The 16,209-nt window shown below is 39.3% G+C and overlaps 1 protein-coding gene across 1 annotated transcript in view; it reads left to right on the top strand.

Moving 5' to 3' along the window:
- The window catches only part of THEMIS (thymocyte selection associated), a 200,730-nt gene extending 190,072 nt beyond the window's left edge, over positions 1–10,658 (top strand). The window contains exon 6 of the mRNA XM_023512802.1: positions 10,562–10,658. Within this exon, the coding sequence (XP_023368570.1) occupies positions 10,562–10,593 (32 nt within the window). The 3' untranslated portion in view covers positions 10,594–10,658. The remainder of the gene's footprint in view (positions 1–10,561) is intronic.
- The last annotated feature ends 5,551 nt before the right edge of the window (positions 10,659–16,209 follow it).

Raw genomic sequence — 16,209 nt, 5'->3', positions numbered from 1 at the left:
CCAGGAGTTTTAGAGCTCTGAGTAGCCTGAGGCCATGGCACTCTAGCCCCAGCAACAGAGTTGAGATTCCGTCTTAAAAGAAAAAAAAAAAAAGGTAGAGAGAGGGGGTTAAAATGAAATCTCCTTTCTCAGAATAAGTCGACTCTAACATTTAGAAATTAGCCAGCATGAACATCTGGACCATATTTTTTTTTGCTTTCTGATTTGTAAATGCAATAAATTAGTCTTTCTGAGTTATGAATTGTAATTGTGTGTGATAGACAATCCCATGTATAAAACTAGAAAAGTCGAGCAGAATATAATTTTTTAAACTTGATCTTTATATAATATAGTATATGTTTATTTGTATTTGAAAAATGAAGCTGGATCCACAGTTAACATTCCCTGTACTTGGCCTGAGTAGCTCATCTCTGAGTATGTAGGATCCTCCTTTGAGTTCCAGGCAGACAAATGAAACCCTGCCTGAGGTTCCTTCTCTTTTTAATGCTTAGACCTAAGTCACTTCCTAAATTCCCTTTCAGTGAGAGTGGCAGTTGCAGAGTCTTTGCAGCATATCAGAGACTAAAAAAAAATGCCTAATGAGGTTAGAAGAGGGAGGCTGCTTTTCTGGTTTTATTTCTCCAGGATCTGCAGGCCTAGTCTTTCAGTTAGATGGGGTGGAACATTTTCAAAACATGTATCTAATAATTATGCTAAAGGGAATTCTTTATCTTGATTTCAGTGTAAACAGCTAGAGGGTTTGCTGTGAATGGCTGAACACCAACGGGGTGATGAGACTCCGCTGCAGCCTGGGGTACAGGAAACTGTCCCACAGTGTCACTTAGTCACCGGCTCTTCTTCACCAAGAAGCCGATGAAAATGTTTCACCAGATCTCATCCAGGCCCTTCTGCCATGGGGCCTTCATTCAGTTTGGGTGCCTGGTGATGCCCATGTCTTATTTTAGAAACGTTTTAATTAGGGCTACATATTATTTGGTCCATAAATGACAGTTCTCTGAAAGTATGCTGATTAAGCAGTAGGATGATAAAGTTCAGACCTTTGGAGTCTGAGCTGAGATTGTTGGGTTTAAAGTTTGGCTTTTTTACATCGTAGCTGTGTACAGACCAGAGCAGCACCTGCTTAACCTATTGCCTGTAAGAGATGGTTTTAAGGACAAAGAAGACCTAGAGTTAAAATAGTGGTTCTCGGCAAGTGAGAGTCCCTAACTGCATGCAAGAGAGTAAATGAGCCAGGTGCGGTGGCCATGGCTGTGTACTCTGAACGATGGTTAAAGACTCTATGTCTTTATTTGTAAAACTGGATTAATAAGGCTGTTATAATGGGGTGATGCCCGTGGCTTAAAAGGGTAGGGCACAGGCCCCATATGCTAGATCCAGGTAGTGGGTTCAAACCCAGCCCCAGCCAAAAAATAATAACAAAAAAAGGCTGTTATAACATAGGCTATTTTGAAGATTACATTAGATCAACTAGGTGAAAATTAATAGAGTATGTAATAAACTCTAATTAAGTCAAGCTGTCATAATTAACTACCAAGTGTTTATGAGTTGATTGCTAAGGAAAAAGTTTGTTTCCGTCCAATACACTCCGCAAAGTGCTGGCTGTGGCCAACTGATGTTGTGACTCTGGCAATCTCTGGGGTTTTGTCTACATTTCTTTCCCCTTTGTGAAGCATGTCTCGATGGTTGGTGTTGTCATCAATTCCCCAGAGTGCAGGAAACATGCCCTTGTGCAGAGGCCTGATGCCCGGCCTCTCTATCGGACCCTTTCCCCATCCTACACAGCAGCAGCAGCAGCTCAGGAGGAACCCAGGACTTCACTGTTTAATCAGCTTAGAGGTACTTTCAGTAAGTGGTGTGTGTTCAGTGGAAATGTTTGCATTAAGCTGTCTGTTGCGCATCCAGCTCCTTGGATTCATTTGCTTGCAGAAAGCTGACTGGGAGTTGCTCTCAGGACCTACACCTGCGGCAGAGTCGCAGACACAGGGAGGGCAGAAGACTTAGCTGAGTGATGACACAGTCACAACAGAAGCCTCAGCTGATCCCACCAGGAGCTCTGGAGGTGACATGGTCTTTAGAGCTGTCCTAATTTGGGAGTTTGTGGGAAGCAGGCCTCTATACCCCCTGCATCAGTCAATCATTGAATGCAGCTGTCCCTGAGAAGAGACTGTGACTGTGGGCAAGGTGGCAGCTTCTGTCCAAGGGCAAAGGCCTTGCAGACAAGAGGAGGACCTGGTTATTATATGGGTCACTCATTAATTATTTCTGGTGATCTACCTGCCTGCACCAGGGGCCATTTTCCTTTTTCCTCCTTATGTGTCCCTCTAGAAACTGAAATCTTTGCCCCAGGACGACCTTTTAAAGAGGCCCATTTGTTTTTGCCCCGTGTGTTCTCTATGGACCACATGTTCACTCTCCTGTGCCACATTCTCTAATGTAATGTCCTTCCTTTTGAAGCTCCAACTACATTCTTTAAGTTGTTGGTATGTCTTTAGACTAAATCTGTACCACCTTTTATCTCCTGTGTATTAGACAAGTAGTAGAGGAACACTGAGCCACACAACAAAACCTGGGTGCCCTAGGTTCTAGTCCTAGCTCAGCCAGAATCTCGGTGTGTGGCCTTTCAGAAACCATTTCATTTCTCTGAGCTTCACTTTCCCCACCAAAACAGGGGGCACGCCAGCTAAATTTCACATCCTGTCAATTCTGAAAGCTCGTGACTCTCTGGCCTATTCTGATATAAAACAATGACACCGCTGGACTCAAACCATCTCATCTCCAAATAAGACCCCCATTCAGGTGATCCACCACACTAAGATCCTCCTCAAACAATCTCATCTTCAAAAAAGAACCCTGTTCAGGTGATCCACCACATCTAAGATCCTACTCAAACCATCTCATCTCCAAAAAAGAGCCCCGTTCAGGTGATCCACCACATCTCATTTGGTAAATTAAACAGATGAGCAGAAACAAAGTCAGAGGGAATCTTTTCACTGAGGTCAAGGTGGAAACTAGAATACAAAAAATAGATCTGTTGAAAAATAAAATCTTTATGGTGAGCTTTAGTGTAAGCTATCAGAATTATTTTGAGGATTAGACAAGGTGGAGGGTCTATATTGATTACATGGGAATTTATATGCTATCAAAAGATAGTCACTTTTGATATCATCATCATAAAACACATTGTTTCCTAATTTAATAAAGGAACACGTCAACAATTTAGTGTCATTCTAAGTAGTGTTCTAAGCACAACGATTACTTTTAATCCAAAGACTAGAAAATCTTCATTTAAACTAATGGATTATTCTAAACGGGCAATCAAAAAAATCTGGTATCTGTTTCATCCTTCTATTTAACATCAATGCAGATTTTTTTCATAATATAAACAAAATAATGGTGTTGGTAAAATTTCCCTTACATTCCTAGGGAATGCTATTTTAATTCAGAAATACTGACACCCTAAAGGAATATATCGTAAGATTGCTCTTTATATTATAGCAAACCTATTTCCCTCTTTTCAGAGGGTTTAAATGTTTAAGAACATGCTGGAAGGAGAACCCGCAGTCATTTCATTCTTTGAGCAATTCTGAAATATCATTTCCTATTAGGCAGTTGTGTGAGCACTGACAACTTGGCCCCTCTTCTTCCCTAGAGACTAATTTATTTCCTGCAGTGCTTTGCTCTTCATGGAAGATCTTACTCGTCAGCCTTCTCCAATGGGAGATCTCATCAGCAGAATGTTAATTATCAAAGCAAAACCATACACCATATTAAAAGGAAAAAACAATCTTCTGGGCGAAGCAACCTTTGCTTTGCTTTTCAATCTCTCTTCTTTTCTGTGACTGGACAGGAACATTAACCCCTAGGCTTTGCAACCAGCATAAACCCTAATTCAAAGAATGACACATTTCTTTGTGATGTTGTTTCCCTGTCTCTACAATTCGAATAAAAATACCTACCTTAGGTCAACGTTCTTATACATAAAAAATAATATGCATGCTAAAAATATACATTCATGGGATCTGTTCTCTGCTACAGGGTTGGCAAACTATGGCCTGTGAGTCAAATCTGTCCCATTGCCTGTTTTTGTACAGCCCAGGAGCTAAGAACTTTTTGTTTTTAAATTTCTAAATGGTTAAACAAATAAAAAAGAATATTGACATGTGATAATTACATAAAATTCAAATTTCCATGTATGTAAATAAAATTTCATTGGGACATAAAATTCATTTATGTGTTGCCTAAGACTGGTTTAGTGCCAGATCAGCAGAGTTGAGTAGTTGTGACAGACACTTACTGTCTCTTTACAGAAAAATTTTACTAACCTCTGCTCTAGAGAGTCTGTTTCTGAAGTCTTCAGGTGGACCAAGAGAATGAATTTAAACATATTTTTTATGTGATTCCGATGCAGGGGGGTCTACGTACCACACTTTGAAAAACACTAATGAACTAGGAGAATTGTGAACAATTTTTCTCCTCTTCTCACTAATCACATCTACTCTGTCAGCAAATCCTATTGGTTTTATCTTCAAACATTATCTAAAATACGGCTATTTTTTTCCCCATGCCCATTGCTATCAACCTAGTCCGGGCCTATCCTGGCAGCTATCAACTATTATCTCATATCAAGATACTGATCCTGCCTTTCTAGTCTATCTGGTTCTACACTTGCCCCCTAGTGTCCATTCTTTTTTTGTTGTTGTTGTGTTAAGACATTTATATTCAACATTTAGAAAGATTCACATGTACCCCTATAGGAAAAATCAGAGGCGTGATCCTTGCAATCACCCTCCCTTCACCCATCCTCACCCCTCCCCGCCCCTTACCCCTTTCCCAATATTCTTGGACTCCATTTGGATTATAGCTTTCCTGTGATAGTTAACAATTAGTTTCATAATAGGGTTGAGAACATTGGATAATTTTTCTTCCATTCTTGAGATACTTTGCTAAGAAGAACATTTTCCAGCTCCATCCATGTAAACATGAAGGAGATAAAGTCTCCATCTTTCTTTAGGGCTGCATAATATTCCATGGTGTACATATACCATAATTTATTGATCCATTCATGGGTCAATGGGCACCTGGGCTTCTTCCATGACCTAGCGATTGTGAATTGGGCTGCAATGAACATTCTGGTACATATATCTGTATTGTAGCGTGATTTTTGGTCTTCTCAATATATACCTAGCAGAGGAATTATAGGATCAATTCTTAGCAGCTCGAGTAAATGTTTTAAAATCCCAACCAGATTGTGTAATTCCTCTCCTCAAAATCCTCTACTGGCAAACATCCTCCTAAGTCAAGTTTCACAAGAATAGAAAAGCAAGCATCCAATGTACTCAATATTAATATGAACAGCTACATGCCCACACCAGAGAAAAACATTTAAATTCCAGAAGGGGGAGGGGGCGTGGCAAGTTCTCACCTGTCAGGTGCCATGTAGGGGATACAGCACACCTCCTGGGTGAAGGGCTCAGCTACAACTTGGACTTTACCTAACAAATGCAAACAATGTAACCTAATTGTATATACCCTTATATTAATCTGAGATTTAAAGAAAGAAATAGTTAAAAATGTCCTCGAGTGGCTTCTCTATTTCTCTCCCTTTCTCACTTAAAAACCCAAGGGAAGCTCTGTTCTCAAGTCTTGCTTAGGCTGTTTTTAATAAGTGGCATAAACTTCCCCCAGAGATCCAGGGGGCTCTCAGGCCTTGCCTCTGTTAGATCCTCTTTGTCTACAGTTATCTTCTCAGTGATCCCTGCCATAACCACCTTATTTATAGAAACACCGTCAGCCTCCCAGCAGGGCCGGCCTTTCTTCTATGTGCTATCTAACTTATCATTTACATCCCCTGTTTATTGTGATTATCAATCATATGAGCACCATGAAGGCAAAGATTTTTATCAAGTTGCTCTTTCCTTAGATTCTAAAAGAGTATTTGGCCCATAATAGGTTCTCAATAGGTATACATATCCCAAAGGTCACGTCTAAAGTCATCATATATAGGAAAAATGGGAAACTGTAGCTAAATGTACCTTTAGTTACAAATATTCATTACAATATTTTACAAAGAGGTGCTCAATGCATAGAGAATGTTTTATTTTTTTACAGTAGCCTTTATTTTTAATACCTGTTATGCCTTCAATTCATAGGGAAAAGGTTCCAGCAGCTCAGGAAGGGGCCTTCCCATTGACTGTGACAAAGCTTGCTATGCCTGTGATGCCATGAATTCACAGGGAATGGGTTCCAGCACTTTATGCTCCTGCTCGACTTGTTCTCTTGGTTCTCCTGCGTGTTACACTGTAGACCTTACTATGCCATGGGTTCATGGGGAATAACTTCCAGCACCTCATGTTCCTATTCCATTGGTTCTCTTGGTTCTCTGCATGCTATGCTGTATGCCTTTTATGCCATGAATTCATAGGGAATGGGTTCCAGGAGCTCAGGCTGGTTCTCACTAAGTGAGCTTCTCTGGGTAGAGCAGGCAGGTGCTTCCGTTGGACCCAGGTGCCTTTCTTTTTGGCTTCCTTCTTTCCCTGGTCATTTTCCTTCATGCATTTTAGGAAGCTCTCTCTGCTCTTAGAATACTTAATATGCTCAAACGAACATTAATGCTTCTCGTTTGTTTGCAACAATGCCAACAGCATGTTGTATAACACTGTAGACCAGGGGTCCTCAAAAATTTTAAACAGGGGGCCAGTTCACTGTCCTTCAGGCCATTGGAGGGTTGGACTGCTGGCCCCGGGAAGAGTCAGCTGCTAAGCAGGACAGGCAGCGGCAGCAAAAACACCTGGCAGGCCGGATAAATGTCCTAGGCAGGCCGCATGTGGCCCATGGACCATAGTTTGAGGAGGTCTGCAGTGTAGACTCCTTCAGTTCTGCCATGGTCACATCTGTGTGGCATGTCTTTTGAACAGGACCCATTCCCTTGATGTCTACAATATCACCTTTCTGGTAGGTTCACATCTATATGGCCAAAGGAACAATTCCACGTTTTCTAAAAGGCCTAGAGAACATGTATCAGCTGCCTCTCCTCTCTCTTTGCCCTCATCATTTTGGTGAATTACTGGAAGATGGTATCTCTGGCCAAAAGGCTGGTAGAAAATATTTTTTAACTATTTTGTAAAATTTTATAATTAATATTTTGCAACTAATGGTACATTCCGCTACCATTTCCCGTTTTCCTTATGTTTTGGGACACCATCTATTTCTTAACTAAAGAAATGAAGCCAGGACTCCTGTTTAATACTAGACAGATAATGTGTGTGGCATGGACAAAACATTTTCTATGTGCAAAAAACAGTTGCCAGTGTACAGATAGAAAACTCATCTCGGAAACATGGTGCACTATCCGCTTAATCACTGCAAACAAGAGGGAGAATAAAGGAGTCATCAACTACTTATTCGTTCAGACTCAGCCAAAAATTTGATTACAAAAGGTGGTAAGAAAAAGGCAGTGGATGGGAGATGAAAACACAGGTGAAAATCCAGTTGAAAACCTGAAGGAAAGAGCCCAAGAGACCACATTTAAGCTGCGTCCTAAATGAGGGAGATGTCTCACGCACGTTTGACTGTTCAACATCAGATCAAGCAATTTTAGGAGATGTCACTCAGTCATCCCAAGAAGGAAAGTGAGGTGTGAATAGCCTTGGTTCAAATTAATACCTTAGGAAACATCAGCTTTACAAGATAATGTAAATTGCTTTTAGATATACTTGTATTTGATCCTTTCAAAATACACGAAATGAGAAGATTAAAATGACAGAAAATTTTTATTCCCTTCTATTTTGCTTATAACTTCATTTTGTGGATTAAGTGGCAGGTTATTCTCACCAAGATATAGATTCTGACGGTTAAAGGACACCTGTATTTTTTGGAGAGAAAAACAAAACAAAACTCCATTCTGTGTCTACTCTTCCATAGATGAAGCCCCTAGATGGCTTTGTCTCCAAGGAACTTAGTCTAGATGAATCCAAATCCCTCAGTTAATGTGATCACCTAAGTTTAGTGACTCCTTAATTCAATACGAGAAACATCACCTCCCTATTAAACTGGAGATCATTCCAAAAGGATTGGGTGATGAAAGCCAAAAATCATAGAGATTTTAAATCAATTTATACTATAAAACCTAAGTAACTGTCAGAAAAAAATAGTTCCTACACATTTTGAGATCTCTTGGAATAAGATAAGGAGCACAGTTTCTATTTAATGTAAAATCTTTTGCTCTGCCAACTAGAGCTGGCCACCAGGGCATGGGTGTTATTTAGAGGACCCCTGCATGGGGTGGAAGGTTGGGCTAGATCAGGCAGGGTGAGGTGACTCATAAGATCCTTTCTAAAACTAAGATTTTTCAAATCCTATTATTTTATTTGGAGATAATATAATTACTTTAATTTCCTCGAGTCCCATTTTTCTGCTTGACTATGTACTCTCTTAAATCAGCTTATTGACATGGGAGAGTGAGACTAATAACTGTCAGGATGACAGATTAAACTTTCAAACTACAGGCTTGTAATAGTTTTATGTGAATATGAGATGGTAATAGCAAGTAATAATTCTGTAGCACTTTACATTTTACAAAGCACTTGCGGGTCCATTATTTCATTTGATATTTCCTCAGCTCTGTGATTCAGTTATTATTATCAAAGCTCATTCACTGATAATGAAATGAAATTCAGAGATTCCTCAAGACACACAGCCAGTCAGTTGTAGCCTTAGGAATCAGACCGGGGTCTTCAGATCCCTGTTCTCTGTACAACAACACAACGATTTCATTTGCCCTCATCTGTCACCCACCAAGAAAAGCAGCATCGTGAGGGAGAAATATTGTTGTTATTCCTTTTTCTACAGATAAAGTCACAAAGATAGGAAGTGATAGAAAGGGGAATTAAATCTGGGCATCCTGCCTAAAAATCTTGTGTTCTTTCATCTATAATGTGTAGTTTTATTGATGTTTGTGATATAAGGAAGACTTAAAAAATCTGAAGGCAGCCGTTGAGGACAGTGAATCAGGAGGAGAGAGGATGGAATCCAGGCTCGTTTCCCGACCAGACTCTGACCACCTCCAGCCCCAGTGAGCACTGAGGGAGAGGTTGACAGAGGGAAACAAGTTCAGGCTGTTGGGGGAATTAACATGATCTGGGGGGAAATTCAGTGCCTTCTGCTTTGACATCGCCTTTCTCCTTTCCCAATTAGTCTGGGAGGTCCTCAGCAGTCACAAAACTGTGTTCTGTCTTTGGATTTCACACGCATCATAAAAATCACCAGTAGTGGGTAAGATAGTTTTAGGCTTTTTATATTTATTAATTCATTTAATCTCTGTAACTATTCCATAATCTAGATTTTATTAGCCTTTTCCCCTTCTTTAAAAAATAAATAGAAAGTAAGGCACACGAAGACTAGATAACTCACATTAGGTAATTCAGATAGTTCTGAATTCAAGAATTCTCTTGAAGAGAATTCAAAGGAAGAAAGAGGGGAGGAAGGAAAGGAAGAGAGGGAGAGAAGAAAGAAGAAAGGGAGGGAAAATGTGAGACTGGAAAGGAAGGAGACAGAGAGGGGGGAGGAAGAAAAAAGGAATAAAGTCATTCATAGGCTGAGTGCTCAGGAGCAGGAGCTGGGGCGAGTTTCTCTCTGGGTCCAGGTGGCTAGCACCCAAGCCACAGATCTCAAGTGCAATAGAGAGGGGGAGATGTTGGGTTTTCTCATCCTCTTAACCATCGGAGTGCTGGTTATATAAGTATTTTTAAATCTGGTAATCCCTCATGCTTCTTTAACACTATAGTGGACCCTGAATCCCATAAATGCATGAATGTACAAAGTTATGATTTAACAAAAAATAATTAAAAAAAATAAATTAATTAAATTAAACTATAGTGGAAAGGACTGAAGCATCTGTGTGAATGACAGAATTCCTGTTCGTAACATAGCTTGCTTTGCGCGCTGTGTTAATGTCAAGTCTGGGTCTCTGTTAACTGGGAGCTTTAGACAGCACAGACGATGCTTGAGACTTGTTGCTTTTTCTCCAGTTGAACACTTACAGGTACCCCTTTCCTCCTCTGTAGTCCTCAGAACTCCTCCAGGCTTTATTCTGTGCTGTATTCTGTGAGTATAGCAGCCAAGAGTGCAGCCAAGAGTGCTGGGGCTGGAATCAGACATTTTTAGACACCATCAGCCTCAGTCACTCACCACTTGCCTGACTGCTGGGCAGGGCTCTGCTTCACTGGGGCCTCAGTTTCCAACCTTTATGCTGCCTGTGTAACAGAGGCCTTGTAAAGATAAACTAAAATGCAAAGAAAAGTATTTTGTTAATTGAAAAACACTTTACTTTAGATAAAACCTAAGGTATTATCTACTGTCTCATAGAAATATTGATCTTATTTCTGAAGAATCTACATTTCTTCCTTTTATTTTATTTTTGGGCTCTTCTACTTTGCTACCCATTATTTCTGAAAAAGGCTATATGCATTTGAGTGTCTTATAAACCATATTTGAAAGCAGGCAGTTTTCTTCCTGGTTATTTCCAATACATATTTCTGATGGATGCCTCTTTTTCTATTTATAGAAATATCCCAAAATGAAAAACATCAAAAATAACAAGATGCGATGGGAGCCACTTGAGCAGTGAACATAAAAGTTGCCTTGGAAAAGGAAGCCTAGCCTGAAGCTGAGAAATGACAATTCCCCAGAGAACTCCAGAAGAAACTCGACTGGCCACTACAAAGGAGAAAATAACCTTAAAAGTTTTATCAGATCAAACTCAAAGAGAAACCCATGATATGGAATTAGCATCATCTATTCTGTTGTGACAACATCCATATGTATCGTTTCATCGTTTTCTAGGAAATATTTATTTAATGTGAACAATTCTGTGGTTTTTATTTCCAGTACCAACAAGTAAGGTATTGAAAAGTAATTTTATATTTCAGGTTCTAGTAAAACTTATCTAAAATACGATGAAAGCCCTTCAAATACTTTCACTTTTTTTCAGAATTTGTTTGCTGTATTTTTAGTGTTACCATCATTCCTGCTAAGAACTAATGTAAGGAAAAATAATTGTATTTGAGAGTGATTTAAAAATTCCCAGGTTTCTTATCTAATTCCCTGGGGACGGTGGAAATAAGTTTGACTTCACGTTTTCAGTGTGTTTTATAAATATGTTGTAAATAAAGTGTTCCATTCCCAACAGCCAAAACCACGGAGAGTCATAGGAATTTTCCATAACTTTCTCCTCTATCCTCTAACCACCATGGTTCAAAACTGAAAATCACCAGAGTTCTATACTATATACCAGAGAACCCTTTAGATGGATGTGTATTAGGATTATAAGAAAATTATCTAGTTAATCATAATATTTTATGGAGAGAAAAAGGCAACAGAATTGGAATCAGCTATAATGGATTTGGTTGACTAGAAACCAAAGCAATTCGTAATTAGTGCTCTCACAGTTGCCCCATCCATAAAAATGACCTTAAGGGTTCTCACATTTTGATAAATTTTCTTATTTTTTATTAAGCATGCAGGAGCAATATTATTTTGCCTTGAACAAAATAAAGAGACAGAGAGGTTATCCGGTTAATGTTACACAGGAATTTAATGGTAAGCCTTGGACTTTGTCTGTAAGTCGTACTCTCTACTAAATGTAACTGTTAGCTACTCTCTCTTTATACTTATTTATGAGAATTTATGAGATTAAATTATGTGTTGATTTAGTACCAAAGACTTTCTGAAGATAGCAAATCATTGGACAACTTTTTACCGAAAAAATTACAGTTAGAGATCTTCAAGATCTTCGGACAGTGATTCTATTCTGAGTTAGCTTATTCCCCATTGCCTTTCATTTTCTTTTTAAGTGATGTCCAATGCCCTAAAGATTCTCTCGTGATTTGATCGTGATAATATCATTTGTTATCTACCATTTCTAAAATTGTTTGGCATGGTTTTGCTTTTATTTATTTTACCTTTTTGTACCCATAAGCATAAAAACTTTTCAAAGTTTACCCCCTCACATTTGATCATTGAAAGCCACAGACAATCCTAACTCAACCCACCAACCTTGGCAAACTGCATGATGGGTGCTCTTAGACTCCTAGAATTTGTGGGTTTTCAAATAATAATGAATACTTAATATTTTTTACTTGGTAGAGGATAACAATTAAATTTTTACTTTTGGTAAGTATAATTCTTTGATTAGAAAATTAAGAGAATGTATACTTATTTGAGTAGCAAATCAATAACTTTCTAATGGAAACCACATGTAACATTTTAAAATTAATATGTCCTTTTACATACTGTGCTTCTGGGAATCTTGATATTATGAAGTGTTAATAAATTTCATGGTCACTTATGGAAGATGTTGGAAGGTTAAAAATAAATTTTCTGATTTTTATTTGTATGTATTCTTTGCCATGTTTAACTGTGAAATAACCATTTTCTTATAACAAGGAAGCTAAAACAAACTTTACACAGAATTGAAATACATTCTTTACTACTAAAGAGGAGACTGCTTGTGTGAAAGAAACCAGAAGGAAAGATAATCCTCTTAGGAACACCACAGCCCTACACTGCTGAGCCCCATCACGTGACCAGATTTCACAGGTTGGTCAAGCTGCAGGGACGGGATCCCAGGCTGGGATGGTTCATGCTGTGCTCCTCCTCAGTGGCTCACTCTAGCACTGTGGTTCTTAACCTTCCTAGTGTCATGAGCCTTCAATACAGTTCCTCGTGTTGGGGTGACCCCCCAACCATAAAATTATTTTTGTTGCTACTTAGTAACTGTAATTTTGCTAGTTATGAATCATAATGTAAATATCTGCTAATGCGGGATGGTCTTAGGCAACCCCTATGAAAGGGTTGTTCGACCCCCAAAGGGGTTGTGATCCACAGGTCGAGAACTGCTGGTCTAGCAGTTTTGAGAAGCGGGATGGAAAGAGAGTGAAAAATGGAAAGAGGAAAGTTGTGATTTTTGAAATGGGCTGGCTCAACTCTAATAATGAGGATTTTAAAGTAAAGACGTTTTAAGATCGAAGTCAACATTAATGAAATGTCCAGATGTTTATCCAAGGTTTATGATTCAACTTACTTCTATAAGGAAAAGGATATGTAAAATTTGTGGAAAGAGTCAGAATAGGATCTAAATATATCCCAATAGGCTGTAATACTAAAACCAAAATCCAATAGAAATAAAAATAGAACTAGAAATCAAACTGTATTCTTTTGATTTTGCCATTAAATAGTTCCACAATTTTACCCCTTCTTGCTGCTTCCACTTCTACTCTTGTGGTCTGAGCTTCAATCATCTCTTTTGGATTATTACATTAACCCTGTAACCATTCCCTTCATTCCTGCCCTTGTTACCCGTACATCAATTCTTACTGCAGGAGCCAGAATGATCTCATTAAAACAGGCTATTATTACATGCCACCGTCACTTCTTGTCTCACTCTGAGTAAAAGCCAAATTCCCAAAATGAACTACAAAGTTCTGTACAGTCTGTTTCCCTCACCTCTGTGGCCTCTTCTCAGGCCCTAAATTCAAGTCTCACCGGCCTTTCCATTGCTCCTCTGCCACGCCAGGTCCCTGCCTGAAAGGCTTTTGCTCGCCTGGCAACACAGATCTTTCCTTCACTTCCAACACGTTCCCTTTTCAGTGCAGCCTGCCCTGAACACCCTATCTCAGGTTATAACCTCAGTCCCTCCAGGTCCTTCCCATCCCCTTCCATCTCCTTCTCTGTTTTAGATGTGTCCATAATAATTAATTCTATCTAACATACTATGTAATGTGCTGTGGAAAAGAAGGAAAACTTCTTCACTCCGGAAGCTCAACTCACAGTTAGGAAGATTAACATGAGAAATAGATCATAAATTTATTCACCATGCACACGGGGAGAATCAGAGTGACTATCCACTACTCCAGTCTGGTCCAGAAGTTTATATGCCGTCATTTTAGAGAGAAGAGGAGATGAAAAGACAGTAATTTTATTGAATGGCAATAAATGGTTAATAGGAAGGATGAACTAATACTTGGGAGAATGAATGGAGGGGGGGATAGACTGACTTATAAATGATTCTCTTTGGAAATTAAATTAAACTGAGAGACAGCTATTACTATCTTTAAAATGGCTGGGCCAGGTCTAGTTGCTTTCTTCTTTCCTGTAATATTTTGAGATAACAGAGAGGGGAGGGTAAAACAACTGCTCTTTTTGACAGGTCTGGTTTTTATGAAGATGGAAGGGAAAACTCTTTCCAGTGCTTTCTGATCTCTAAGGGACTTTAATTCAAAATACCATTTATATAAAGGAATCATATTTGGGGGCAAACTTTCATGAGCTAATTCAGGGTATTACTTTCTGTCTCCTTTATACTAGAGTGTAAACCTCAAAGCTTCGAGGACAAGTATCAAACATTTGGTAACAGTCTGTCAGCTGAACCTTAAAAATCCATTCCAATACTCAAAGGCCATCAGCTTCCAGAAAGTGTGGTATGTGACAGGACAAATAGATACCGTGGGTATGTCCTACTGTTGCAAATTTGCCCTAGTTACTATCTCTATAATTGCTACTCTAGAGTTGCATAGCTAGTGGTCATAAAGATTCTTATGGCAAATTGTGTCATTTGATCGGAGGTGATAGCATGTAGGATCTCATGTTGGGAGGACAGAAATTCTGTCCACTGGGAGAATTTTCCTTCACCACTGTTTTTCAGACCCACCACCAAGTGAGGCTCTAGTGCAACACTAGTCTATTCTGGGCCTCTACAATTTGCCAGCCTGATAGGTCCATGGATAAAACAGCTTATCAGCTACTTACAGAGAACCCACTGTGAGCTCTGAAAATGTGGGCTGAGTAAAACATGTAGGCAAAATAGGTAGATGACTTGAGTATCTGGTTTGCTCATCTGCACAGCTCATTTTTATCACCAGGACCTGCACAACTCCAGGCCCAGGCCCAGATGTGCCATTTCTATCTTATTATACAAGATACTGCAGCTGGGCTCACTTGATCTTATACTTTCATGGGTCTGATGGCAACCAGCACAGGAGCACAGCTTCAGTCATATGATAGTGCAATGTTCCATCATCATACATTCAGTCTCCACCAGGTCTCAGTTGTATGATGACAACTGCTTTTCAAAAGCTGTATAATTCTGTGATAAAATGTCATGGCTGTGTTCCAAGGGCTACATAATAATTAATTCTCCTTTTAAGACTAGTCCAGGATTTTATATACTACCTTTATCTACTATGTACCAATTTATCAGATATCTATCTATTGAGGGAAATCTTCCACTTTCTCCTGAAAGTGTGCAGAAAAATCAACTCACAATTAAGGCAGATTAATAAGAGAAAGAGGTTTATTCGCCCAATGCACAAGAATCTCAGAGTGATTACCCAATAACCCAATGGGATCCAGAAATGTATGTACCCTCCTTTTAGAGGAGGAGGGGAGATGGAATGTAGGTGGTTTCATTCAGGGGCAATACATGGTTTCCAAGGAGAATGAATAGATACTCGGAGAGTGAATGAATGAAGGGAAACAGATTGACTTATAAATTAGTGTGACAGACAGGTATTTATTTAAAAAGACTTGGGCCAGGTCTGGTTGCATTCTTGACCTTCTTTTCTGCAATATATTGAGATAACAGGGAGAAGAAAAATATTTTTTTTTCTTTGATGGACCCGTCTGATTTGATAGAGGGAAAGCCTCTTCCAAAATCTGTTAGCTCTCTAAGGGCCTTTAATTCAAAATACTTCTTACACCAAGGAGTTATATATTGGAGTTAAATTTCCTAAGCTCCTCCATTCTCTAGATACCGCTAGTACTATGGGGCCTTCAGAGTCACATGATGGAGATGCTAATCTGCTCTAGCTCAGACCCAGCCTGCTGTAACCACATTTCTTATTCTAGGCCCCATATAAAACAATCAGTAGTTTGCATCACCTCACAGATGATTTAGAGCAGTATACTGCAGCATGAGATATGCTACCTCTAGAACTCCAAAAGGCCTACTAACTGCTGTGTGTCTTTCTTAGTGGAAAAATGTGCAAGGTGTATGCTATGGTGTGAATCTTCTCCTCAAAAGTCATATGTTGGAACCTAATATCCAATGTGACAGTATTAAAAGGTGGGACGTTAAGGAAGAGATTAAGCCATGAGGGCTCTACTCTCGTGAATGGGATTAATGCCCTTATACTAGAGGGTAAAGGGAGCGCCTTT

The sequence above is a fragment of the Otolemur garnettii genome, unplaced genomic scaffold (genome assembly GCF_000181295.1).
Source record: "Otolemur garnettii isolate 467f Iridium unplaced genomic scaffold, OtoGar3 scaffold00002, whole genome shotgun sequence".
NCBI classification, from domain to species: Eukaryota; Metazoa; Chordata; class Mammalia; order Primates; family Galagidae; genus Otolemur; species Otolemur garnettii.
Note: the sequence above shows the minus strand (reverse complement) of the source record. Positions and strands in the feature narration are given on the sequence as shown.